This window comes from Micromonas commoda, chromosome 9, assembly GCF_000090985.2.
Source record: "Micromonas commoda chromosome 9, complete sequence".
Taxonomy (NCBI): Eukaryota; Viridiplantae; Chlorophyta; class Mamiellophyceae; order Mamiellales; family Mamiellaceae; genus Micromonas; species Micromonas commoda.
The window spans coordinates 265,659-289,802 of record NC_013046.1 but is presented as its reverse complement, the minus strand read 5'-3'; the positions used below and the strand labels follow the sequence as shown (position 1 = coordinate 289,802).

Genomic DNA, 24,144 nt, shown 5'->3' with positions numbered 1-24,144 from the left:
GTTTTCCGAGTCTTTTTGAGAAGTGGTGCTTTTTGAGGCGTGGAAAACTTCGGCGAGTGGCACGTGGCGAAACCTGGGAGGCCGAGGGATGACGACACGAGTAAGTGGTTAGGATGAATGTCTCGTTTGCCGTTGGCCAAATTAATTTCACTCGCATATGCGCAAACCGTGAGGAGACTGGCGAAATCACCACATCGCCGTCGAGATTCGTTGCTGACTCGACGCCCCTTTTCACGGGCATCCTCTCGCCAATAACCTACGGCGCGCTCAGAGCGTTACCTGCCACCGGACGTCGCAAATGCCCGTTCAGCTCGCGTCCAGCTTCGCCAGCTTCGTCAAGCCCGTGGCGTCTCTCAAGAATCGCGGGTGAGTGGCACGGACCACCCCGACGGCAACCCCGCGAGGGTTTCGACTCAAATCCCACGTCGGATTCACCATCCCACATTAATTGCGACGCTCACCTCGTTCCGTCCCCCGAACCCCGCGTTTCGACGAACAGGACGCGCGCTCGCGCCGTGCTGTGCCAGGCGGCGACACAATGCCCGAGCTGCGGCGGAACGCACCCCGATTGCGGCAACGGACGCTGCGACAAGTGCGGAAACGCGGCGTGCAATTGCTCCCACGCCTCGGCTGCGACGCGCAGGGCGATGATGGCCCAATTCACCTTTGTGCCCGTGGCGCTGTTGCTCGGCGCGAAGCCCGCGGCGGCCGGCGGGCTGCCGTCGCCGACGAACCAGGATGATATGGAGAAGCGTAAGATGGCGCGCGAGGAGATGCTGAAGGCTGCGCGGGCCAAGGCGGCAGCGCAGGCTGCGGCTGAGGCCCCGCCGCCCCCGCCTCCTTCCAACTGATAAAGCGGAGGGGTCCTCGCTGTTGTCAAGCCTCGACACCGGCGCCCACCGACGACTGGGTGACGTGTCGAGCCGGCGAAGCGGGGAATGGCGCGCCCCGCGCTACGACGCGGCGTCGCTTTTTAATAAACATGTTGTATGAGTATCCATCCTCCGCGTCGGTTGTCGCACCCGGAACTTGTTTTCCCAGCCACCAGTTTTTTTGGCTTTCGGCCGCGGTTGGAACTTTCCTCGACGGCACTGCGCAGAGTCCGACGCGCTTCGGTCTCCACGCGCGCGTCCGGGTCGGCGTCGCGTCACACGCGCCGTCGCCCGGTTAGATTTCGCCTCAATGGGTCTGTTCACCGGTCGCGAGGTGCCCAACCCGCGTCCCCCGTCGCGCACGCTCATGGACGCGGTGCGGGACAACGACCTGGATCTGATCGACAAGACCCTCGCGTCGGGGGAGAGCGTGACGCAGACGAACGCGTACGGGCGGACGCCGCTGCACAAGGCGGCGTACTACAGCGGCGAACCAAACGTGATCAAGTCGCTCATCGAGAGGGGCGCGGACGTCAACGCGCGGGATAAAGGGAGCTGGACCGCGTTGCACCTCGCGGCGCGGAACCATCACAACGACGCGCTGGCGCTCCTCCTGGACGCGGGCGCGGAGACGCACTGGAGGGACGTGAAGCACGGGTGGACGCCGCTGCACCTCGCGGTGATCGCGGGGAACGTGCGGGGCGCGAGGATGCTGGTGGAGAGGGGCGCGGACCCGGGCGCGCTGGACCGGAGCGGCGCGAACGTTCGAACCCTCCTCGAGGAGAACGACGTCGATCCAGCCTCGGTGCTCGGGGACCCGTAGCTTGACACTTAGACGAAGACGCGATAACTTTTAGTAGGTCAGTAGCAACACGTTCATCATTCGAGAAACACTCCTTCTAAACCCGAGACTCGTCGTGCCGTGCGCCGCTCACTTGGCGGAGAGCAGGATCTTCACCACGGACTTGACGTTGAGCCTGCGCAGGTCGGTGTACGTCTGGCCGCACCCAACAAAGACGACGGGAGCGCCCGAGGTGTACACCATCGACAGCGCGGCGCCGACCTTGTCGTCGATGGTGTCAAACTTGGACAGCACGATCCCGTCGATGAGCTTCGTGCGGCGCGCGTTGGCGTTGAGGTCGGCGAGGCGCTCGTTGAACTTGGAGAGCTGATCGACGGCGTCGTTGCCGACGAGAGCCTCGCCGACGAAGAGGGTCAGGTCGGGGTCGTTCATGTTGATGAGCTTCGAGAGGGCGCGCATGAGCGGCTCGTTGTCTTGCATGCGACCCGCGGTGTCCACCAAGACGGCGTCGCATCCCTGCCGCTGGGCAGCCTTGATCGCCTCCGACGCGACGTTGGCGGGATCCTTCTCGTATCCCCTCTCGAAGAGCGGGACGCCGAGGCGTTTGCAGTGCGTTCGCAGCTGCTCGACGGCGCCGGCTCGAAACGTGTCGCACGCGGCGATCATCACCTTGACGTCGTGCTGCAGGAGCCAGTACGCAACCTTGGACAGGTTGGTCGACTTGCCCACGCCGTTGACGCCGACGAAGACGATCGTGTACGGCCTTCCCGCGTCCTTAGCGGCTCTGACCTCGCGGAGGATATCCACCGATCGCTTGGGGGTTAAGATCCTCGTGAGCGCCTCCTCCATCGCCGTTCGCACCATCGCGGACAGCGAGGAGAACGACGCGAGCTTTCTGCCTCGCAGGGACGCGGCGACGGACTCGCACAGCCTCTCCGCGATGTCCTCGGCGACGTTCTTGTTCATGAAGTTCGTCTTGAGCTTCTCGAGCACGGGCTCCAGGTCCTCGTCGTCCAAGGCACTCTTGCCCACGACGCCCTGCACCAGAGAGTTGCCGAGGACGCCGGACAGCCACGACCGCTTCTTCTTCCCACCCTTCTCCTTCCCGAGTTGGGACCCTTCATCCGTATCGTCCCCGTCGTCCCCTTCCTCGTCGACGTCCTCTTCGTCCGAGTACGTCACGTCGTCGTCCTCGTCGTCGATCCTCGACGGCTTCGAGATGTCCACCCGCTCGACCACCTCGTCACTCGGCGCCGCGCTCCCCTCGGAGAAATCGAGCTCCTTGCTCGCCTTGCCCCCGCCCCCGCCCTCGCCCGCCCACACGCGCTTCTCCTTCGGCTTCTTCGGTTGCTTGGCGTCGGGGGACTTGGCGCCGGCGTCCGACCCGTCGCCCCCCATCGACTTCAGGTCGGCGCCGCTGTTCTCGCGAGACGAGTCCCTCGATCCCTTGCCGCCCTTCTTCTTGAGCTTGGAGATGTCGAACGCCGCGGTCGCCGCCGCGGTCTGCTTCGCGCGCGCCGCGCTGTCGCCCCCGTCACCGTCGCGGGTGTCGCCTCCCTTACCGGCGCCCCCCTTGGCGCTCTCCGCGTCGTCGTCGGCGTCGGCGATTCTCGCCTTGCCGCTCGCGTCGTTGCGCTTGGCCGCTTTCTTCGCCGCGTCGAACGCCTTTGGCGCCCCCTTGGGCGCCTTCCTCGCCGCCGCGCTCGCCTCCGCCTTCTTCGTGAGCCTCGTCAGCTCATCGCCGAAGCCGGCGTAGGAGGCTCGGCCCGGGTCCGACTTGTCGAAGTAACCGGCCACGAACGATCGCTTGGCACTCTCCAGCAGATCGTCGACGTACGTCAGGGCTAAGATGCGCTGGTACACGGCGACGAACACCAGGCCGAGCTCGTTGTGGAAGCTCCACTTGAGCGTGTACGAGGCGTTACCGCTGCTGTACGCAAACTCGGTCTCGCCTGCGGAAAGGGTGGTGGGACGGGGCGACGCGGTCGGCGCGGGTCGATCGTCAATCGGGACGACCGGAGTGCCGATCGTTCCTCCGAGGGAGTCCTTTGGGAAATGGAAGGGGCGACGCACCTCCGCGCTCCTCGAGCAGCTGCGTGCGTATCAGCGCGTCCACCGGGTTTCCCTTCAGCGTGGTCATGCCGAGGGACCAGCTGAACAGGACGAGCCCGCCCTTCGTGAAGATCTGCACCGCGTCGAGCATGGTCGGTGCCGAGAACACGCGCGTCGTTCAGTGCCGCGGGCAAATTTGGTCAGCGGCGAAATGCCATCAGGGTTTGTCGTGCCAGGCCGGACGTGTGAATAATTGCGCGGGAGTCGGGGCACTCCGGATCGCGCGACACGCGAGACCTCGGCGGTGTGAAAAAGACTTTCGTGCGTCTCGCGCCATGAGCGGATACGACAGACGCAGCAGCAGGGACAGCGGCCGCGTCTCGGGCTTCTCCGACGGCTACGGCGCTCGCGAATCGGATCGGGGCGCCGGGAGGGACGAACCTCGAGCGTCGCGATACGACGATCGCGGCAGGAACGACGACGGCTACGGCTACGGCCGCGGCGGCGACGACCACGGCCGATCGCCCTACCCGCCGCCGCCCGACGCGCGCGGTCCGCCCGCGCCGAGCTCGGGGGGCAGGCGCGACAGGCCCGACTCGGGCTTTGGCGATCGGGATCGCGCCGATTACGGATTCGACCGCCGCGGAGGTCAAGCCTCCGACGGGTACGGCGCCGAGCCGAAGCGCGCGCGCCGCGACAGCCCGTCCCGCGGTGGATACGATCGCTCCCCCGGCGGATACGATCGCGGATACGATCGCGAACGCGGCTATAACGAGCCCGACCGCCGCGCCCCGCCGAGATCGCCGCCCCGCGATTCCAGAGGCGCGCCTCCCCAGTCCCGCGGCGGAGGAGACGGCTACGGCGGCGGTTTCGACGATCGCGCGCCGCCGTCCTCCTACGACCGCGGGCGCGGACGCGACGCCGGCTACCCCCCGCCCCCGCGCCGCGACGCCTCGCGCGACCGAGCCCCCAACTCGGGCGGCGGCACAGCTGGCGACGATCGGGACGAGCACCAGATGGAGGTTCCCGCTGAGGTTGCCAAGATCGTCATCGGCGCCGGCGGCAACTCCATCAAGGATCTGCAGGACAGGACCGGCGCCCACGTCATGATCTACAAGCCCCAGCCCGGCGCGAGGGAGAGCGGCTACAGGCCCGTCATGATCCGCGGTTCCAGGCGAGCCGTGGATCTCGCCACCGACGAGCTCCGCAGAGTCGTCCGCGACTACGAGGACGGCGTCGTCGGAGGCAAAGCCGGGCGAGACCGGGGCCACGACCGGGGCGGCTTCGGCGACAGGTACGGCGGCGGGTACGAACGCGACGCCGCTCAACGCGGAGGCGGAGGCGGGGGCCGTTACGACCGTTACGACGATCGCGGCCCGAAGAAACCTTACGACGCTCGCGGCGGCTACGACGACCGCCGCGGTTCCTTCCCGCCCTTCGGGGCCAACGACGGCGCGGATCACGTCCAGGAGCGCATCGAGTGCCCCGTCGAGAATCGCGGGATCGTCATCGGCAAGAACGGCAAGCAGGTGCATCGCATCGAACGGGACACCGGCGCGAAAGTGTCGAGCCAAGGGGACGAGCCCTTTCTCATCATTCGCGGCACCCCGACGAGCGTTCGCAACGCGAGGTCCCAGATCGCGTCCATACTCGACGCCGCGGACATGCCGCCGCTGCCGCCGCCGCCCCCCGAGGGTGCGCAACACGCGCTCGAGGTTCACGTCGAGCGCGAACACATCGGCAAAGTCATGGGCTACGGCGGCATGACGATCAAGCGCGCGCAGGCGGATACCCAGTGCGTGATGAAGTGGGACAAGGAGAACCAACGGATCCAGCTGTGGGGCTCGCCCGACATCGTCGAGGCCGGCCGCAGGCGAATCGAAGATTTGGTCGAGCAGGCCAAGGTGGAGATCGCCAAGGAGAACGCGGACGCCACCACCGTCGAGGTACCCACGCGCGGTCACACCGGCTTCATCATCGGCGGCGGCGGTCAAAACGTAAAGCGGATGGAGCGCGAAACCGGGGCGCGGCTGAGGATGGACGATCGCGCGCAGATCATGGTCATCACCGGGAGGAGCGCCGCCGTGGAGAAGGCGGCGAGGATGGTGGAGGATGCGGTGGAGAGGGCCGAGGCGATCGAGCGCGGCGAGCCCCCGGAGCGCCGCGAGGGCGGGGACGACAGGTACAGGGACGATTTCCGTCGCTGATTTCGTCCAAGTGTTAACGTTAAATGCATCGATTTGGTTCAACTAGATGCTGCGCGTGTCTTGCCTGGCCGCATCCCAACTCGCGTGAAATTAAATTCCCTGACCGTTTGCCCGTTGAAACGACGCGAGCCTCGCGTTCATGGCCCGAACAGCCGTCTCTTGGCAAATAAAGTTCCTTTCGCCGTGTGGCCCTCTGTGTGGATCCGCGAGACGGACGCCATGGCGGTCGACGTCGACGCCATGTCGGTGTCCCAACTCCGCGCCTACCTCAGAGAGGCCGGAGCCGATACGTCGTCGTGTTTCGAGAAGGTGCGACCCGACCCCATCGGCGCGGGCCCTTGCCCTCGGGGGAGGGAAGGATCCCTCCCTCCCTCCCCGAGAGTCCCGCGCCCCCCGCCGATCTCCGCCTTCGCGCCCCTCCGAACCTCCCGAAGCGATCGCGGCGAAACGCCTGACATTCCGTCCCGACACCCATCGCGCGCATCGCAGAGCGATCTGGTGCGACTGGCGAAGAAGGTACAGCGCTCGGGCGCGTCCCGCGGCGCGGGATCCTCGGGCGCCGGGCAGAGGGCGTCGTCCGGCGCCGGCGCGTCGTCCTCCGGCGCGGGTGGCGCGCGGCCCGAGCCCCAGGGCAGGCCCGACACGTCCACCCCGAAACAACGCGAGCTCGTCGCGCGCGTCAATCGCGCCAAGGACTACTACGACATATTCGAGTGCGACAAGTCCGCGTCCGAGGCGGACCTGAAGAAGGCGTACAGGAAGCTCGCGCTGCAGCTTCATCCCGACAAGAACACCGCGCCGGGCGCGGAGGAGGCTTTCAAGAAGGTGAACAAGGCGTGGGACGTGCTCAGCGATAAGAACAAGCGATCGACGTACGACATGTTCGGCGCCGACGCCGCGGAGGGGCGGCCCGGGGGCGGCGGCGGGAACCCTTTCGGCGCCGGGGGCAATCCGTTCGGAGCGGGCTTCGGGCCGGGCATGGGAGGCATGGGAGGCATGGGCGGGATACCGATCGAAGAGATACTGAGGCAGTTTCAGGCGCAGGGGGGGTTCGGGGGCATGGGAGGAGGCGCGGGAGGAGGCGCGGGCGGCGTGCCGAGCTTTGACTTTAACCTCGGGAGCGTCGTGAAAGGATTGCTGTCCAATCCGGCTATGCTCATCTACGGCTTGCCGCTCATCATGATGGGGTTCAACATTCTCTCGTCGCTGTTTTCGCTCGTGGCGAACTACTGGTACGTGTTGCTGATACTGCCGATGGTGCCCGCGCCGCAACGGAAGCAGGTGATGATGATGATGTTCCTTTACTCGATGTTTGGACGGGGGATGTACTTCCTCTGATGACGCTTGAGCGAGGGGCGAGAACGTGTTCACCGTTTGATGTTTCGATTGTAATTGAAACTGAACTCACTCGTGCTATCGTCCATTTGTTAAGTCTCTTTTGTTTGCTAGGTTATCCCTTTTGCTTTATTAGGTGTCCCCTGTTGGTTGTTTTTGTCGTAATATGTGTTGTTCCCAATCCTGCCGGCAGACGCGTCCCTTTTTCGGCGCCTGCTGTTCTGTCTAATACGAAGCACTTAATAGAAGAGCGGTTAGTAGACCCTCTTTCTGTTCCAAACCTCCTCGTCTGCGAGCGTTCCCCTCGTTTACCCTCGCGTCGCGCGCATATTTCGCGTCGCGTCCCCGTCATTCATCGAGCCGCGGCGGCGTCGTCGGCGGGCATCGCGACGAGGTTGTTCGAGCTCGCGCCCGACGCGAGCTGCGAAGCTTCGTCGTCGCCGCCGTGGACGCCGAGCGCCCCAGCCGTGGTGTCCTGCGACTCGGTGTCGCTCTCGATCCACCCGTACAGCTCCAGCAGCGGCAGGCACGCGAACTTGTGCTGCAAACGCCAGTCGAGGCTCTGGCACGACCGCGAGCAGTACCGCGTTCGACCGCAGCACGAGCATCGCCGAAACTCGTGTCGACGAGTCTCCACCCTGCCGCACAGCGGGTGCGAACACGCGTGCGTCCCGGGCTGCAACACGTTGCCGCACACGTTCGGGTCGTACCAGTCCAGGAGGAACCGGGCGACGGGCGGCGCGGTGAGGTGCTGCTCCGCGGCGTGCTTAGCCGCGGCGGACACCTCCGCGGCGGCGGCGACGGCGGCGTTGAGCGTGTTGATGTCGTTGCGCTTGCGAAGCCTCTCCTCCGCCGCCGCGGCGGCGACCGTCGCGGCGACCACCGCCGCGTCCATCGCGGGGGTGGCGACGTCGGCGGCGGCAGCCTCGGCGAGGAGTTTGCGTCCCAACGGAACGTCCTGCTCCACGCCGAAGCCGTCCTGGAGGCAGTGCCCGAGCTCGCGCTTGGCATCCGCCGAGCCAAAGAGGATGTTCCCCCGCGCGCAGAACGCCGCGCCCGTCTCCGGGTCCTTGTCCTTGCGCTTGCCGCCGGAGCCGTTGAAGTGCATGATGGCGAGGGTGTGGTGCGCGTCGGAGGACCCGGCGACGGCGGCGCGCGCGAGGAGCGACGCGCCGCGGGTGCGCCGAGCGGCCGCGAGCTCGGTCGTCTCGCCGACCGCGTCGCGGCAGTAAAAGTCGACGCTGCCCACGAGAAAGGCGGCGAAGACGCTGCCGGCGTCCACCGCGGCTTCGGCAAAGGCGGACGCGCCCTCGTTCCAGTTCTCGGCGGTCGCCCTCGACAGGACTGCGTGCGGCGGGAGGAACGGCGGCGAGGCTCATCAGACGGATGTATGTTTGCGCGCGAGCGAATAAAGGAGAGGGGGAAAAAAGTTTGACCGAGGAGAAGAAAAGCTGCCGCTCAAAGGCTTCGGAAAGTTCGGGCGCGGTGCCGGGTGGTGACCGGCGAGATTGGGCGCGCGAGGGGCGCGCGATGCGGGTTCGGCGGGCGCGTACCCTTCTCGCCGACGTTCGAGAGCGCGCGCTTGCTCATTCCCGCGTCTCGGAAGCGCTTGGACCTGCGTCGGGCGGGGCGGTCGTCGCGCGGCGGGTCAGAGGAAAGTTCAGCGGTGACACTTCACCGGTGCGAAAGTTCAGCGGTGGGTGGAGGAGAGGGCTGGGCGGTGGGAGGGGGCTGTCGAACTCACGTGAGCATTGCGTCGAAATACTGCGCCGGTGACGCGTCGCGCGCGAGGTGACCGAAGACCACCTCCAGCACGTCGTCCTGTGAGTCGCGCGCGGACGGGAGCGCGGGGTCAGTCGCGGTTCGGAGCGCCGAGATCGTCGCGCGGCGCCGGGAAAAGCCAGCGGCGCGACGCGGGGGTGACAGAGCAGGAACAAAAAGAGCGGAGCGGGACGGCGAAATGAATGGCCGGTTCGTTGCGCGAGCTGTCGGTTGCGCGCACCGGAAGGGACGCGACGTCGGTGACGGCCTCGCCCGCGCGCCGGCGGGCGGTACTCGCGCCTTCGAGAGCGTCGGGAGCCGCCGGCGCGCTCCGCTTAGCGCCCCGGCCGCGGACCGGAGCCGCCGCGCCCGTCGCGACCGCCCCTTCCGCTGCTGCTGCGAGTCCCCGGCTCTGCCTTCTCCCAGGCTCTGCCCTCACCACCCCACGGGTCCCGCGCGCCGGCGGGACGTGCGCGCGCGCGGCCGTCGAGCCCGTGCCGACGACACACGCGCGCGCGCCTCCCCTGGTGGTGACTCCCATCCTGCTAAACTAACCCCCCTCGACGCCGCGAGGAAGTGGGGCGGCGACGCGACCGCGAGCGAAGTCGTCGCATTCTTTTTCAGAGGCCCGGAGCGCGAGGAGCGAGATACGGCAAGATACCGACGGTCTGTAACTCAAGAATGGACGAAACAGTCGCCCGCACGACGCCGCAATTTCCACCTTTCGTGGCGATTGGGATATTTATTTTCGTGCCCGGCACTTTCCCGTCTCGTCTGCTGTCCTGCATTTTGTCACGTGAGGCTCGCAGCCAGCGTGGCGCTTGACTGGCCAATCAGAAGCGCGCATTTTTCGCCTCTGACGTTGCGGTGCGAGCAGCGAACATTCCAATGCACGCATGCGCCGGGGGATGGAAACCAATCTGGTATCGGCCAGTTCCAAAAGAAAAACGGCCCGGCCGCGCGCGACCCGACCGGCTACGTGCACCTACCGGAACTCCTCGAGCGCGGAGGCCGGTCCGTGGCCCCGACACGCGCGCCCGAACACGTCCACCAGCTCCGCCACCCTCCGCGCGGGGTGCTGCGGCCGTCGCATCGCCACCGCGTACGCGAACGCGTCCACGTCCGACTCGGCCACCGCGCCCCGCCGAATCGCGGAACTCTCCACCGGCACCGAGAGACCCGTCCCGCGCACGAGCGCGTCGCGTATCGCACCGAACAGCCACGCGCTCGCATCCTCCCCACCTTCCTCCGCGCACCTCGCGCTCTGGGACCAGAGCACGAGCGCGATGGGGTCGAGCAGCGCGGGGTTGGCGCACTCGGCCGCGGCGGCGGCGCCGCCCGCCACGCACGCCGTCGCCAGCGAACCCATCGCGGAGCCGCCCCCGCTCGAAGGTCCGTCGTCGCCGCGAAGGTCCACCCAGGGCGCGCGCGACCACACGTGCTCGATGAGTTTCAGCGCGCTCGTCGCGGGCTCGACGCCCTGCCCGCGGCACAGCAGCGCCGCCTGACGCAGGCACGCGTCCGTCGCGGGCGGCGACGTCAGCGATCGCGTCGCGGACGTCGTCATCGCCGCAAACGCCGCCGCCGCCGCGTCGGGCGCGTGCGCGAACCGGTCGTCCACCCCGTGCGTCCGCGCCTGCACCGGAACCTTATCGCCCTCGCGCCACAACAGCTCGATCGCGGTGTTCAGCAACGCCGTCGCCTCGTCCACGCCGACGTTCTCCTCGAGAAACGCCGCGGGTACCGACACGACCCGGGCAAACGAATCCGGGTCGAACCTTCGCGTCGACAGCAGCCGAAGCGTCTGATCAACCATACCCAACGCCGTCGCCACGTCAACATCGCTCACGCGCGCCTGCGCCAGTGGTAGCGTTCGCCACAGCTCGCAGCACTCGCGCGCGACGCCGCCGTACGACCGTCCCCGCGCGACGGCGAGCTCCGTGAAACGCCACGACGCTCGCCAAATCGCGTCAATCGTCTCGGGCCTCGCCGCCGCTCGCGCGCCGCTCTCGCACCAGTCGCGAAGCACCCGAAGCTCACCCGCGGACTCCGCCGCGTACGTCACCTCCTCGTCCGTGCCTTCGCGAAACGAGCGGGACCGCGCGTCCGAGGTGAGGTTGTCGAGTCGTTTTATCGCGAGTTCGTTCACCGCGTCGACGTCTCTCGCGGCGAGGTAAAAGTGGCACATCGCCGCCGCGAATGCGCCCCGGTCCACGGACGCCAGCAGCCTCGTCTCGTCCAGGACGGCGTCGATGCCGCCGCGCATCGAGCGGACCACGTCGTGGCCACCGACGCAGACGTCCTCGACGAGGGACGCGATCGTCTGCACGCACGCGCGCGCGCACGCGGCAGCCTCGTCCGCGCCAGCTGTGTACGCGGCGTCGGGTCCCGTCGGTATCGGCGCGCGTACAAGGTAGCGGAGCGCTCTCGAGAACGAGTCGGGGTCGGAGGTGAGCAACCGCTTGAACGGGCCGCGGAAGACGCGCGCGACGAGCGCCTTGACGGGCGCGAGGTCGCACGCCGGCAAACCCACGAGGTAGTTGGCGATGTCCACGCACACACGCTCCTCCGGAGCGTCCGGCGCGAGCGGGTACCCCGAGTCGGCCAACATCACCAACTCCGCCGCAACAACCGCGGGGTCGCCGGACGCCTTCGAAAGTCGGTCAAACACGATCCGCATGAACGTCGACGTGCCCATCGCCGCGTGCAACGCCCCTATCGTCGCTTCGACGTCCCCGACCACCGCGAGCTCATCGTCGTCGTCGGGAGAGACGCTAGCTGGACCCACGGCGGGAAGGACGACGTCGGCGTTTGCGTCGAATCCGCCCCCCCAACCTCGCTCCGCTATTAACCTAGACGCGCTCTCCCCGACGAACGCCCGCCACGCCGCCCCCGCCGTGCGCTCCGCCAGCCTCCGCGCCAACGCGTCGAACACCGCGTCGAGGGCAGTGGGCGATCGAACATGCGCGAGGAGTCCCCGCGGCGGAGGCGTTCGCATCGCGGCGAGCGCGATTGGCGCGGCTGACGCGTCGGCGCGACCGACGACGTCGGTCAAAAACTTGAGCAACTTACCGTGGCCGTGCGTGGCGAGCGCGCGGGGTTCCGTCACGCCGAGCGCCCCGCACACGCTCGCGACGGACCACGCGTGCGCGCGGATCCGCTCGCGCTCGCCGCCGTCGCCGTCGCCGCCGCCGGCGTGATGAGAGAGGTTCCAGCCCAGTCGCGTCGCCGCCATCTCGTCGCACGCGTCCGCTTCAGACTCGAGCGTTCGAAGCACCGCGTCGACCGCGGCGGCGCGACCGGGCAGCGGATCCGACGCGCCGCACAGCTCCGCGAGCGTCTCCGCCGCCGCGAGCGTGACGCGCGGGTCCACGCGCGTGCACCGGATCGCCACGTCGACCAAATGGGTAAAGAGCGCGTTTCGTTCCACGACGAGTTCGCTCGCCGTGATCCCCGCGGGTATCCACAGCCGCAGCGCGCGAAAGACGTCGGCGCGCGCGGCGTCCGTCACGACCGTTACGCCGCCACCGCCGCTCGCGTCGCCGCCGCCGCCGCACGCCACCGCCTGCAGCGTCCACGTGACGTCGTCGAGTAGGTCCTGCGCGGCGGCCGTCGTCTCCGGAGGGTGCGCCTTGACGCGATGGAGCGCCTCCTCGGCGCACGCGGCGAGGAGGGCGACGGCGGCGTGCGCGTTTGGTCCGCACGGGCAAGGCGCGTTGGGATCTTGAACGCGCGCCCACCCCCCGTTGGAGTCAGGGGCGGCGAGCGAGATGGACGCGTTGACGAGCGACGCGAGCGTCTCGGCGCCGCCCGCGGTGGCGACGGCGGCTGCAATCTGGGCGAGGTGCGGGCCGAGCTCGCCGCTGCCCTCGGGGGTGCCCAGCATCGCGAGCAGCTCGGAGGTCATGGAGGCGGCGTCGGGCGGGGTCATCGCGAAGCCGTCGGCGTGTGCCTTGGCGCGGAGCATCGCCGCGCCCATCACGCGCACCCGCGGGGCGAGGACGTCGCCCGGAGTCTCCGCGCATGACAACAGAGCTCGCCCGATCCTCCAACCGTCGGGGCTGTCGTTCACGGCTCTCAGATGCGCGTCCGCGGCCACGAGCGTGGCGGGATCTCCCGGGGAGAGCAACGCGCGGGCCGCGGCCATCGCGGCGGCGACGGCGGGATCGGCCATCCTTCAACCCTCGCGGCCGGCGCTTTCCCCCCGACGCCGTCGTTGTTGTGATGCAAATCTCGCGCGAGCCCGTGAGTCAGCAGTTCGTTGGCAGTGGCCGACGCTGGGGGCGCTCACTCGCAAATGCCCGCGTCGGCGTTGGTCGCGTCGGGTTGCGCCGCTTCGGCGGCGCCCCCTCACCGCGCGGGTATCGCGCGCACTCGTCGGCGTCGCGAGACTTCGGGCCCGTCGTTCACGTCGTCCGCCGCGCGCATCTCCGTGGCCACGCTCGCGATACACTGCGTCGTCGTCGCCGCGTCCGATGGGGGGGAGAGGGACGGCGGGTCGAGGCGGGTGCCGAGGCCCGACCCGGGCAAGAGCTCGTCGCGGACGTGCGTCGGCCCGCCCGACACCGAGACCACCGCGCTCGCCGTCGTCCGGGACACGCCCCTGTCGCCGCTCATGGGCCGCCTGCGCCAGAAGCACCGCGAGTTCGACTACCCGACAATCGGACTCATCACGCTAGATCAGGAGTGGGACAGGAGCGGCGTCGGCACCGGAGCCGCGGTGTGGGACAGCGCGGAGCTTCTGGCGAGGTACATGGCGACGTCCGGCGCGGCGCGGGCGTTCAACCCCGACGCCCTGCGAGACGAGACGCATGGGCACGGGGGATCGAGCAGCGAAGACCCTTCAGAGACGAGGATGGATGCCGACGCCGCCGCGCTCGCGAGGGACTGGTGGGCGGGAGCCGTCGTCGTGGAGCTGGGCGGCGGGCTCGGCCTCGCGTCCATGGTCGCGGCGCGCATGGGCGCGACGGTGCTGTGCACGGACGGCGACGACATGGTGGTGGACATGTGCGCGCGGAACGTGCGAGCCAACGGGTTGGCGGCTGCTGACTCGATCGATCCTTCGATCGATTCGTCGACCCGTCGCGGATCCGTGGAGGTCGCGAGGTTGGCGTGGGGCGACGAGGAGGACGTCGCGGCGGCGGAGGCGTGGGTCGCGGCGGCGCGGGGTATCGAACCCGGGACGAAAGGATGCGCAAAGGCGTACCCCGACGTGCTGTTACTCGCGGACGTGGTGTACGGCGAGCACCCTGACGCGTGGCGCGGGTTGGTAAGGACAATCGCCGCGCTCGCCGGACCCGGCACCGCGGTGCTGCTTTCGCACACGCGGCGCGGGGATGTGAAAGGGGCGCAACGAAAGTTTTTCGACTGGCTCAAAGACGCGGGGTTCGTCGTGGAGGCGGTGGAGCGGTGGAAGGGAACGCGCGACGGGTTCGCGTCTCTCACGCTTCTGTACAGGGCGTACAGGTACGGCAGCACGACGTTGGGCAGGAGCTACTCCGTCGTCAAGTAAGTTGGGTGATAACATTTAAAACTGTAGACTACTTCAAAGGGCTCACTCGTCCGGGAGGTCCACCCCCGACGCGCGCGCCTGCGCCAGCATGTCCGTGTAGCTCAACCCGCGCCTCGCCGCGAGCTCCCTCAGCATCTTCTTCGTCATCACCTGCCCCTCCACCGTCTCCACTTTTTCCCGCGGCGGGGCGCTCGGATTTTTCCCCGCGAACGTTTCCGTCGACGCCCGCTCCGAAGCTTGACCGTTACGACCGTTACGACTCCTCGCCATCGGGTTCGCCTCCGCGCTCGCGGGCTCCTCGATCGCCGACGTCGGCGGCGCATCTGCAGGCGACACGGGCGCCGGCGACGAACGGTAGGACTCGTCCACGCGCTCCGCCCACCGAGTCGGGTCCACCTCGTAGCACCCGTCGTCCTCGTCCAAGTCCCCGTCCAAGTCCCCGTCCTCGGCGGATCCATGCAGGGATCCGCCGACGACGTTGACGCCCACGGCGCTCGCGAGGGCGTCCACGCTCCGCTCGTGTCTCCTCTCCCGCGCCGCCGCCTCGACGGCGTCTGCGGCGTCAGCCGCCTCCGCCGCAGTCTCCGCCATCGCGTCCGCGAGCCGCGCCGGGTCGACGCCGAGGTCGTCGTAACCGTCGTAACGGTCGCCTTCGTCGTCCACGTCCACGGTGTCCGCGGCGGTGGGCCAGTCCGGGACGTTCGGGACGTGTCCGGTTGGATCGTGCTTCGTTCCCCCCGCCACCGCGGCGGCTTCGCGCCGCTCGAGCTCCTTTTTCGCGTACTCCTCGCGAAGCTCTCGCATGCGCGCCTCCGCCCTCGTGACGTTCTCGTCCCTCGCCGCGTCCCTCGCCGCCTCGTCCGCCTCGAGCGCGTCCTGCCGCTCGATCTCCCGGCGGACCATCTGCTCCACGCTCAGGCCCTCCTTCGCCGCCTTTAGCTCCAGCTTTTTCAGCTCGGCGACGTAGTCCTTGCGCCTGTGCTCATCCGCTCTTTTGGCCTCCGCGCGACTCTCCTTCACCGCGGTCGCCAACGCCTCGCCCAGGCTTTGTTCCACGTTTTCCGACGTCACCACGACGGTTATGAGCCTCGGCAAACCCCGGGATTCGATCGCGCTCACGACGGTGGCCATCTCGCCTCGGTCCAGCCCGCTGAACACGACGCATCGCTGCGATCCAAACTCGCCTCCTTGGTTAAATCGCTCGTGCGCCCGGGGCGACTCCCAGTCGGGTTCGCGGATCTGCAACGCCGCGTACAAGGGCCGGCGCAGGTACTCCTGCGGAACGGGCGCGACGGGCACGTCGTGGCCGCCGAGCTCGTCGAGCAACTCGCGCACCCGCGGGATCTCCTCGGCTCGAAAACCCGCGAGGAGCACCGCGGGGGGCCCCTCGGGTTCCTCGTAAATCTCATCCCCGCCGCCGCCGCCGCCGCCGCGAGCGTCGAAACCGAGCATCGCCGCCTCCTCGTCGTACGTCAGGTCCATCACCGGCGGCGTGAACCCCGGGCCGGGGTCGAGGCGAGGGTCGGCGGAAGCGTCGCTGGAAGACGCGGTACGAGCGGCGGCGCGGCGGCCCGCGGCCGCCTCCGATTCCGAGATCGTGCCGTCCGCCGCCTCATCCTCCCACGTCACCGTCTCCCTCCACTCCTCGTCTTCGATGTCCTTGAACGGGTACTTCTCCTTGGGCGGGGGTTTGGGCCCGGGTTTGACGTCGTCCCAGTCGTCGTCGAAGAACCTGTCGTCGTATCCGGTCGCCGCCCACTCGCGCTCCATCTCGCGGACCCAGTTGTTCTCCGGGGAGACGACGACGTTGCCGTCCATGTCGAGCACGCGGCCTTGCTCGTCCCTCGGGAACTCGCGAAACTCGCCGACGCCGCCGTCGTCACGCTCCTCGGGGGAGGATGAGGAGGACGAAGAGGAGGATGCCGACGCGTCTTTGCCGGCGGCAGCGCGGGTGGGCGCGACGGGGGGTCGACGTCGGCGGTGACGATTAAACGCCGACGCCGCCGACTTTTCGGCGCGAGAAGCGCGCGCCGCCGTCACCGCGCGCCGGGCGGCGGTCGGGGCAGCCGTCGGCGCGAGAAGCGCGCGCGTCGATGACATCGCGGGCGGCCGCGGAGATGTTCGATGGAGGTCTCCGGAGGAACGCAGGCGGGCGCGCGTGTTCCGTTTTGGCCGGAGGGGCTCTCCAGGCGTCGGGGCGCTTTTTCACAAACTTTTTCGGACTTTTTCGCAGATCCCGCCGGTCTCGTACATGTAAACTGTTACTTTATTTCTTATTTGCGATATAGTTTAATTAAAACGTTACTGGTCCCCATACGTCTCTGGGTTTCCCTGTTGGTGATCGGACTTCAAACGTCCTCAAACGGGGAACGACAATAAAACTTTTGACCGACGCCGAGACGCGACCCTTAGACACCACAACTCGGGGAGCGGACGTTCGGAGCGAACGGGGTGATCGCTTCCGGTCCACGAAGCGAAGGGCGAATCGCGCGGAAACTCTCGACGCCGGGCGCGTCGCGCGGGGACGGGCGGAACCGATCTCTGACCGATCGCCCGAGAAAAAGAGGGCACCGCTCGGGGAAAACCAAAAGCGGACAATGACGGCCATGCCCAAGCCCCGCGTGCGCCTGAGCGACGACGAGCGCAAGAAGTTCGACTCCATCGGTTTAGACGACATCAACTCGATGGTCGACGTCGCGGAGCTGCACAAGCTGCACCGATACATGGAGTGAGTAAACCCTCGACCCACGCTTCGACCCTTACCCATCGACGAATCGTCGTTTCTTCATCTTCTTTATTCTTCGTCCGCGTCCAACCGCTGACCGCCTTCACCCATCCGCGCCGCTCCGTCGCAGGGAGGAGGGCTTCCCGCAGACGTCCGCGGTGGTCAAAGCGAGGATGACCGCGCTGGGCGCAAAGGCGTTCCCCGACGATCCCGCCGCGCGCGCCAAGTCGGACGCCGACGCCAACGACTTCCTCGGCGATCTGAGAAAGTGGACGGCGGCGACGGACCAGGCGGACTCGCGCGACGAGGAAGAGCCGACGTTCATCGGCGGCGAAGCCGGCGCGCCCATCCGCGGCGCCTCGCGCGTGTCCGTCGAGGACGTCGCCGTCCCGCCGTCGAAACCGAGCGACGACGAGGACGAATCCGCCGGGCGAATGCCCACGCCGGAGGAGCTGGCCAAGGCGGAGGCGATGCTCGGCGGGATGAGTAACCTCGCCAAGCCGGCGGACGCGAAGGAGGAGGACCTATCGGTGCCCGGCGCCAGCGTGGACGTCCAGCGCACGCTCAAGGCGATGCGCGGCGCGTCGGAGAAGGAGAAGAAGTGGGTGGCGATGCGCGAGAAGGAGAAAGGAAACGAGCTGTTCAAGGCGAAGGAATTCCGATCCGCGATTGAGGCTTACACCCTGTCGTTGAAGCTGGATCCCGACTCCCCCGCGGTGCACAGCAACAGGGCGGCGGCGTTGATGAAGCAGGGGCGATGGCACGACGCCATCGCCGACTGCACGTGCGCGCTGGACCTCGATCCGAAGTTTTTCAAGGCGCTCATGCGTCGGGGAGCCGCGTATTTGGAAACAGGCGAAGCGGGTTCGGAGCAACGCGCCCTCGACGACCTCACCGCCGCGGCGGCGATCGATCCTGCGAACAAGGAGGTGCGGAGGCTCCACGAACGGGCGCGACGCGCGGTCGTGGACAACGTCGAGCGGAAGGGGATGCGACGCGTCGCCATCGTCGAGGAGGACGACGACGCCGCCGAAGAAATTAACGCGGCGATTGAGACGACCAACGCGGCGGGAGCCGCGGAGGAGGCTAAATCCCGCGGCAACGACCTCTTCAAGGCGAAGCGATACGCCGACGCCGTCGTCGCGTACACCGAGGCGCTCGCGACGGACCCGACGATGTCCGCCGCGCTGTGCAACCGAAGCGGCGCGCGGTATTTGCTCGGCGAGTACGCCGCCGCCGAAGCCGACGCGTCCGCCGCGGCGAACATCGACCCGACGTACGCAAAGGCTTTCCACCGAAGAGCGTGCGCGAGGTGGCGTCTCGGCAACCTCGACGGCGCGCTCGCGGACTACGACGTCGCGTTGGGTCTGAAGCCCGGCGACGGTGACCTCGCCGCCGAGCGTCGAACGCTCGCGGACGAGATCCGGGCGTCTTCGCTGAAGCCGGCTCGAAGCGGGCCCATGGTCATCGAGGAGATCGAGGAACCGCCCGCGGAGGAGGCGTCGCCGACGCCGACGAGGCCGACGCCGACGAGGCCGACGCCCGCGAAGCCCGACGCGGTGAGGAGGATCGCCATCGAGGAGGACTCGGACGATTCCGCGGATGAGGACGGCGACGCGGCTGATCCGAAGGCGCCGCCGCCCGATAAGACTGATAAGACTGATAAGACCGATGAAGCCGATACGACCGATACGCGGGCCGCGGACGAGCTCAAGCGCCGGGCGGACGATGCGTTCAAGCGCGGCGACATGGACGGCGCGGAGTCCCTCTACACGTCGTGCCTGGAGAGCGGAGCGGCGCTGGGGGATGAGAAGATGGCCCTCGCCGTTCGAGCCAATCGAGCCGCTGCGAGGCTCAAGCTCGAAAAGTACCCGGAGGCGGAGTCCGACGCGAACTGGGTCCTCGCCAGGGATCCGAGGCACGTCAAGGCGACGCACAGGCGCGCCGCGGCGCGGGCCAAGATGGGCCAGTACGCGGGCGCCCTCGAGGACTACGCCGTGGTCAAGCGCGCGTTTCCCCGGCACAAGGGGGTGGCGGAGGAGATTGAAATCGTCGAGGGTTTGGCGGCGGAGGCTTCGGAACGCGCCAGGGACGCGCGGCGCTCGAGGCCAGAGTCCCCCGCGTTCGGCAAGACCAGGTCCCCGAAGCCCGACCCGCCGACGCCGCCCTCGCCCGGGGTGGTCTCGGGCGAAGCCTCGGCCGAGTCGCTCAAGAAGGAGGGCAACGCCGCGTTTGTGCGAGCGAAATACTTTGAAGCGGACGAGCTGTACACCAAAGCCATCGAGGTCGCCACCGAACGAAGGACCAAGGCGATTTTGCTCGCGAACCGCGCGGCGACGCGTTTGAAGGTTGGTAAACACGCCGACGCGGAGATGGACGCGAGCTCGGCCATCGAGTGCGACGGCACCTACGTCAAGGGGTACCACAGACGAGCTCAGGCGAGGACGAACCTCGGCCTCTTCGAGCCCGCGCTCGAGGACTTCGAGCGCGTCGTGAGGGCCACCCCGGACAGTAAGACGCTGCAGGCCGAGGTCAACGCGTGCATGCAAAAGGCGGCGGAGGCGATGATGCGCGGGATGGACCTCGGGGGTTCCGTGATTTCGGGAGGCGCCGGCGCTCAATCTGAACTAAGAGCCCATACAAACGCTCGGAAGCCCATCGCCATCCAGGAGGACAGCGACGATTCCGACGACGACGTCGTCGACGGCGTCGGCGACGCGCCCCCGCCGACGGTCCCGACGGAGTCCGAGGATGGCACCCACGACGACGGCACCCAAGACGGCACCGGTGACGCCGTCCCGAACAAGCCGTTCCGGAAGAGCGTCCCGATTGTCGAGGAGGACTCCAGCGACGACGAAGACGACGGCGACGCGCCGCCCGCGGAGGCTGCCGAAGCCGCTACGATGGAGCCATCCGTCGCGCCCGAGGGTGCCGAGGGTGCCGAGGCTGTCGCCTCCGACGTCCACCGCGCCAACCCCGCCGCGGACCCGACGGAGAGCGCCGAAGCCGCGAAGGATCGCGGCAACGCGCTGTTCAAATCCGGCGACTTTAAGTCGGCGGAGGTTGCGTACACCGAGGCCATCGCGCTCGACCCCTCGTCCGCCGCGTACCACGCCAACCGCGCGGCTGCACGATTGAAGCTGCACGATCACGCCAACGCCCTCGCGGACGCCACCGCCGCGCTCGCGTTGGACGCGACGCACACCAAGGCGCGGCACAGGCGCGCGATGGCGTTGGCCAAGCTCGGTCGACACGACGAAGCCGCCGCGGAATACGATTTCGTCGAGCGGGCGTACCCCGGCCACGCGGGGGTTCGCGCCGAGGCAAAGGCGGCGAGGGACGCGGCGGAGACGGCGAGAGTTCAGAGCAAGGCGGCCGCGGCGACGGAACGCGAGAAGGCCAAGGCGATGGCCGCGGCGGTGGCGGAGGAGGAGGGCGTGAGCGCGCCGTCGTCCCCGGCCAATACTTCGCGAGACTCTTCGCGAAACGCGTCGAACGCGTCGTCGCCGCGGTCGATGGGGTCCACGCCGGAGAAGTCGAGGCAGGCGGTGGAGGCCAAAGCCGCGGCGGCCGCGGCGATCCTCCGCGAGAAGCAGAGCTCGAAGAAGCCGAGGACCGCGACGGAGCTCGAGCGCGGGTGCAAGTCCATGCGCGGTAAACCGGATGAGCTGAGCGCGTTTTTGCGGACGGTGACGGATGACGAGCTCGTCAAGACTCTCAAAGCCTCCGTCTCCGCCGACGTCCTCGGCGCGTACGCGGAGGTTTGGGAGAAGCACGAGGTACCCGCGGGACAGTTCGCGTCAGTCGCCGGGACGGCGCGGGCGCTGGCGTCGCTGCCCAGGTTTGCGTTTGCGGCGATGATGATGAAACCCGCAGATAAAAAGTCAGCCGCGGCGGTTTTCAATCGCCTCGACGCCGAGGGCGTGGCCAACGCCAGGAAGGATTGGAAGGTGTAGCGCGATGTAGCGGGGATGGGTGCGCGTCGTCGTTCGGATTCGCGTGGTAATATATGAACACAACGTCACGTTATCGGTGCGACGCGCGTCTGAAGCTCTATGTACACCTACGAGTCTCCCGGCGCCGTAATTTCTCAACCACTGTTGTACAATGTCGGCCGCGTTGCGACCTCTCCGTCATCCGTCGCTCGCCTCGCCCCTCAGCCGAGCATGAACACGAGGAACCTCATGCCGTACTCGGCGAACGTGACCGGCAGGAGGAGGATGTTCACCGGGAAGGGCAGCGAGAACCCGTTCCAGAACTGCCACCAGAAGCCGAGGCACCCGAGGCCGACGATGAAAAAGTTGAAAACCTTGCCCTTCTCGTCAATCGCCGACGGGCTCAGGTACTTGTGACGCACGGCGTAGGCGAGGGACCCGCGCGCGAAGAGCTGCGCGCCGCGGGACGCGGAGTGGAACGCGGAGATGGTCATCTGCAGCCACCAGGCGATGGAGACGCCGAAGAGCTTGCACGCGTACTTGACGCCGGGCGAGACCCACTTCTTGTACTCACCCGGGGTGAGCTCCAGGAGCACGGGTTCGAAGTTGGTGGAGACGACGTTGTGCGCGATGCCGCCGACGGTGACGCCGATGGTGACGCACTTGGCGAACTTGACCTTCAGGCTGTTGCGCAGTCAATCGCGGGGAACGGGCGGTCAGCGGGAGGTCGGTGACGCGACGCGGCGAGCGAGATCCGGGTCGAAGAAAAAATCAACGCTCATGGTTCGTCGGGGGGGTTGGGTCTCTTTTCTGGGATGGTTGCGATACTCACGTCGCGACGACGGCCATGAGACCGGCGTTGATGGCGGTGACGGCGTCCGCCACGAGCTCGGGGTCGATCGCCTTCGCGACCACGCCGATCTTCCTCTGGACGAGCTCCTTGCTCGAGATCTGCTTGACGTCCGCGATGCCGTCGCCGTCGTCGTCAACCTCGTCGTCCTTCTTGGACGCTTCGAGCGCGACCTTGTAGCTCTTGTGCAGCGCGATCAGCGCGGTCTTGGTGTCGTCGAAGCCGACCATGCGGTAGGCCTCCACCGCCGCGGCGAGGGTGAAGAAGTTGCCGCCGAAGAAGACGAGGACGAAGCCCGCGATGGCGGGCATGAACTCCTGCGGGTGGTACGGCTGGAGCTTCTCCCAGACGACGGCGAGGTAGGTGAACGCCATCTCGATGTAGGGGTAGACGATGGCGAAGACCTGCGAGAGGACGGCGAAGGCTGGCGCGGCCTTATCGAGGACGGGCTTGATGGCGCCGGCAACCTTGGTGGAGAAGGCGTCGACCACCATGGAGGTGGCCGCAGCCTTCGCGGCTCCTCCGTTGGGAGCGGCCGCGGCTGCGTCGCCCGCGGGCTTGGAGACTGGGACGGACATGGGGGTTGTCGGATCCGCCGCGCCGTCCTTCGACGGCGTCTTCTTCTTAGAAGAGCTTAGGAGCCCTATGGTTTCTGATGCGACGGGGCAGTCGCACGCGCGGGCGTTGTGCGCGGCCGCGGCGTTCGACGCGAATTCGACTCCTCTCGCCAAACGGTCATGAAATATCTCGTTGGCGCCAACAACACCCGCGTGTGCGTGACGCCGTCCGCGGAGAATTTCCAAAAATCAAACCGTCGTTTCTGAGTTCATCGACTCCGAGCACGCCGCGCGCCAAACCAAACCTCCCCGACGACAGGAAGCAAACAACGACAGAACCACCGCGCATTTGACAATGCCGCGGCAACGAGGGCGCGTGACCCCGCACGCGTCGGGGAAGGGCCTTCGTCTCATCGGCGAGGTGGACGACATCGCATCGCCGACGAGGCGCCCGCCCGGCCCGCTCGCGTCCCCTCCGCCGCAGCCCAGCGCATGGGGCGACGAGCGCGAGCGCATCTACGCCAGCTCCGCGGAAAGGCGCCGGGGGTTGGATGCGGCGTACGGCCGCGCGACGCCGCGCCGTTCGCGACGCGTCAGGGCGTCGGATCTGCTCCGCGCCGGGTGGCACGCGTGTCCCGGCCTCCTGACCGTCTGGATCCTCCGAACGCACTGCGCGACGAGACCCCTGCGCCGGTGGCGCGCCGTCGACATCGCGCTCGCGCTCGTGCCCTTCACCGTCGCGTGCTGGCTCCTGGAGTGGGCGAGGCTCGTCGGCCCGCTGCGCCACCGCGATCGCGTGCCGCTCCTGACCGCCCTGCTCCGCGCCGACGAACGCACGCGCGTCCACGGCACCGCGTGGTACCTCCTGGGCGTCGCGTTCGCGCTGTGCGCGTTCCCCGCCGACGTCGCCGCGTGCGCGATATGCCAGCTCGCATTCGCCGACCCGGCGGCTTCTCTCGCCGGGCGCTCGCTCGGCGACGTCGCGTGGACCGGGGGCACGTACCGTCGTGGACGCAAGTCCGTCGCCGGATCCGTCGTCTGCGCCGTCGTGTCCGCGTGCGTGACGTGGTTCCTGTACTGCGGCGTGTACGTGGTGATGCCCGAGGTTAACGAAGAGCTGGCGTGGCCGCATTTTCTCGGCGGCGCGGCGCTGGCGGCGGCGACGGCGGTGGAGGACGAGGAGAACGCGGGGCGGATGTGCGCGCTGTGCGTGGCGTCGGGGGTGGCGACCGCGGTGGTGGAGGCACTGGCCGGGGATGGGTCGTGGGGGGGTGCCGAGGGTGCCGAGGGTTCACGAGGGTCGATTGGGAAAGGGAAGGGTGGCGGGGGATACGCCGGGGACGCGACTTCGTCGTCGTTCGCGGCGATGGTTCGGCGGGGCTTCACGAACGATAACCTGGCGATACCCGCGCTGGGCGGCGCGGCGCTGTACGCGGCGCGGTTGGCGCTGCTCGGATCTTAAACGCGCCGAGTTATTAGCGAGCGTCGCCGACCCCTGGGCCTGTAATATACACGGTACCAGTCGATGATATTTTT

General features: G+C 67.9%; 13 protein-coding genes across 13 annotated transcripts; 8 read left to right on the top strand and 5 right to left on the bottom strand.

Moving 5' to 3' along the window:
- The first annotated feature begins 160 nt into the window (after positions 1-160).
- Positions 161-999, top strand: MICPUN_61159 (predicted protein). Its single transcript, XM_002504462.1, has 2 exons — positions 161-366; positions 500-999. The coding sequence occupies exons 1-2, from the start codon at positions 299-301 to the stop codon at positions 849-851; spliced, it is 420 nt and encodes a 139-aa protein (XP_002504508.1). The 5' UTR covers positions 161-298; the 3' UTR covers positions 852-999.
- A 183-nt stretch (positions 1,000-1,182) lies between these two features.
- On the top strand, positions 1,183-1,695 carry MICPUN_61158 (predicted protein; the record flags this gene model as incomplete). Its single annotated transcript, XM_002504461.1, has 1 exon — positions 1,183-1,695. One exon carries the CDS (start codon positions 1,183-1,185, stop codon positions 1,693-1,695), a length of 513 nt encoding a protein of 170 aa, XP_002504507.1.
- A 108-nt stretch (positions 1,696-1,803) lies between these two features.
- Positions 1,804-3,877, bottom strand: SRPA (type II secretory pathway family; the record flags this gene model as incomplete). Its single annotated transcript, XM_002504153.1, has 2 exons — positions 1,804-3,626; positions 3,748-3,877. 2 exons carry the CDS (start codon positions 3,875-3,877, stop codon positions 1,804-1,806), a joined length of 1,953 nt encoding a protein of 650 aa, XP_002504199.1.
- A 184-nt stretch (positions 3,878-4,061) lies between these two features.
- MICPUN_61156 (predicted protein) lies at positions 4,062-5,933 on the top strand (the record flags this gene model as incomplete). Its single annotated transcript, XM_002504460.1, has 1 exon — positions 4,062-5,933. One exon carries the CDS (start codon positions 4,062-4,064, stop codon positions 5,931-5,933), a length of 1,872 nt encoding a protein of 623 aa, XP_002504506.1.
- Positions 5,934-6,554: 621 nt separating this feature from the next.
- On the top strand, positions 6,555-6,821 carry MICPUN_74177 (predicted protein; the record flags this gene model as incomplete). The annotated part of the gene is made up of 1 exon (XM_002504459.1): positions 6,555-6,821. A coding segment is annotated over one exon (267 nt), but the record flags the coding sequence as incomplete, so codon positions are not given.
- Positions 6,822-7,421: 600 nt separating this feature from the next.
- MICPUN_61154 (predicted protein) lies at positions 7,422-9,570 on the bottom strand (the record flags this gene model as incomplete). Its single annotated transcript, XM_002504152.1, has 4 exons — positions 7,422-8,612; positions 8,822-8,883; positions 9,013-9,089; positions 9,193-9,570. 4 exons carry the CDS (start codon positions 9,568-9,570, stop codon positions 7,621-7,623), a joined length of 1,509 nt encoding a protein of 502 aa, XP_002504198.1. The 3' UTR covers positions 7,422-7,620.
- A 444-nt stretch (positions 9,571-10,014) lies between these two features.
- Positions 10,015-13,176, bottom strand: MICPUN_61153 (predicted protein; the record flags this gene model as incomplete). Its single annotated transcript, XM_002504151.1, has 1 exon — positions 10,015-13,176. One exon carries the CDS (start codon positions 13,174-13,176, stop codon positions 10,015-10,017), a length of 3,162 nt encoding a protein of 1,053 aa, XP_002504197.1.
- A 150-nt stretch (positions 13,177-13,326) lies between these two features.
- Positions 13,327-14,541, top strand: MICPUN_61152 (predicted protein; the record flags this gene model as incomplete). The annotated part of the gene is made up of 1 exon (XM_002504458.1): positions 13,327-14,541. The coding sequence occupies one exon, from the start codon at positions 13,327-13,329 to the stop codon at positions 14,539-14,541; it is 1,215 nt and encodes a 404-aa protein (XP_002504504.1).
- Positions 14,542-14,583: 42 nt separating this feature from the next.
- On the bottom strand, positions 14,584-16,641 carry MICPUN_102183 (predicted protein; the record flags this gene model as incomplete). Its single annotated transcript, XM_002504150.1, has 1 exon — positions 14,584-16,641. One exon carries the CDS (start codon positions 16,639-16,641, stop codon positions 14,584-14,586), a length of 2,058 nt encoding a protein of 685 aa, XP_002504196.1.
- A 1,197-nt stretch (positions 16,642-17,838) lies between these two features.
- On the top strand, positions 17,839-19,818 carry MICPUN_84881 (predicted protein; the record flags this gene model as incomplete). The annotated part of the gene is made up of 3 exons (XM_002504457.1): positions 17,839-18,240; positions 18,322-18,443; positions 19,569-19,818. Coding segments are annotated over 3 exons (774 nt in total), but the record flags the coding sequence as incomplete, so codon positions are not given.
- A 24-nt stretch (positions 19,819-19,842) lies between these two features.
- Positions 19,843-21,295, top strand: MICPUN_50489 (predicted protein; the record flags this gene model as incomplete). Its single annotated transcript, XM_002504456.1, has 1 exon — positions 19,843-21,295. One exon carries the CDS (start codon positions 19,843-19,845, stop codon positions 21,220-21,222), a length of 1,380 nt encoding a protein of 459 aa, XP_002504502.1. The 3' UTR covers positions 21,223-21,295.
- Positions 21,252-22,578, bottom strand: MICPUN_106010 (predicted protein). Its single transcript, XM_002504149.1, has 2 exons — positions 22,034-22,578; positions 21,252-21,885 (listed from the first exon to the last, which is right to left on the bottom strand). The coding sequence occupies exons 1-2, from the start codon at positions 22,543-22,545 to the stop codon at positions 21,423-21,425; spliced, it is 975 nt and encodes a 324-aa protein (XP_002504195.1). The 5' UTR covers positions 22,546-22,578; the 3' UTR covers positions 21,252-21,422.
- Positions 22,579-22,963: 385 nt separating this feature from the next.
- Positions 22,964-24,070, top strand: MICPUN_61148 (predicted protein; the record flags this gene model as incomplete). Its single annotated transcript, XM_002504455.1, has 1 exon — positions 22,964-24,070. The coding sequence occupies one exon, from the start codon at positions 22,964-22,966 to the stop codon at positions 24,068-24,070; it is 1,107 nt and encodes a 368-aa protein (XP_002504501.1).
- Positions 24,071-24,144: the final 74 nt, after the last annotated feature.

What these genes read in the sequence shown, in the direction of transcription:
- MICPUN_61159 (XM_002504462.1), top strand. Translation starts at nt 299, where the DNA reads ATGCCCGTTCAGCTCGCGTCCAGCTTCGCCAGCTTCGTCAAGCCCGTG. An exon ending in GCGTCTCTCAAGAATCGCGG is followed by an intron (nt 367 to 499) that starts GTGAGTGGCACG and finishes TTCGACGAACAG; the next exon opens with GACGCGCGCTCGCGCCGTGC.
- MICPUN_106010 (XM_002504149.1), bottom strand. Translation starts at nt 22,545, where the DNA reads ATGGTGGTCGACGCCTTCTCCACCAAGGTTGCCGGCGCCATCAAGCCC. An exon ending in CTCATGGCCGTCGTCGCGAC is followed by an intron (nt 21,886 to 22,033) that starts GTGAGTATCGCA and finishes ACTGCGCAACAG; the next exon opens with CCTGAAGGTCAAGTTCGCCA.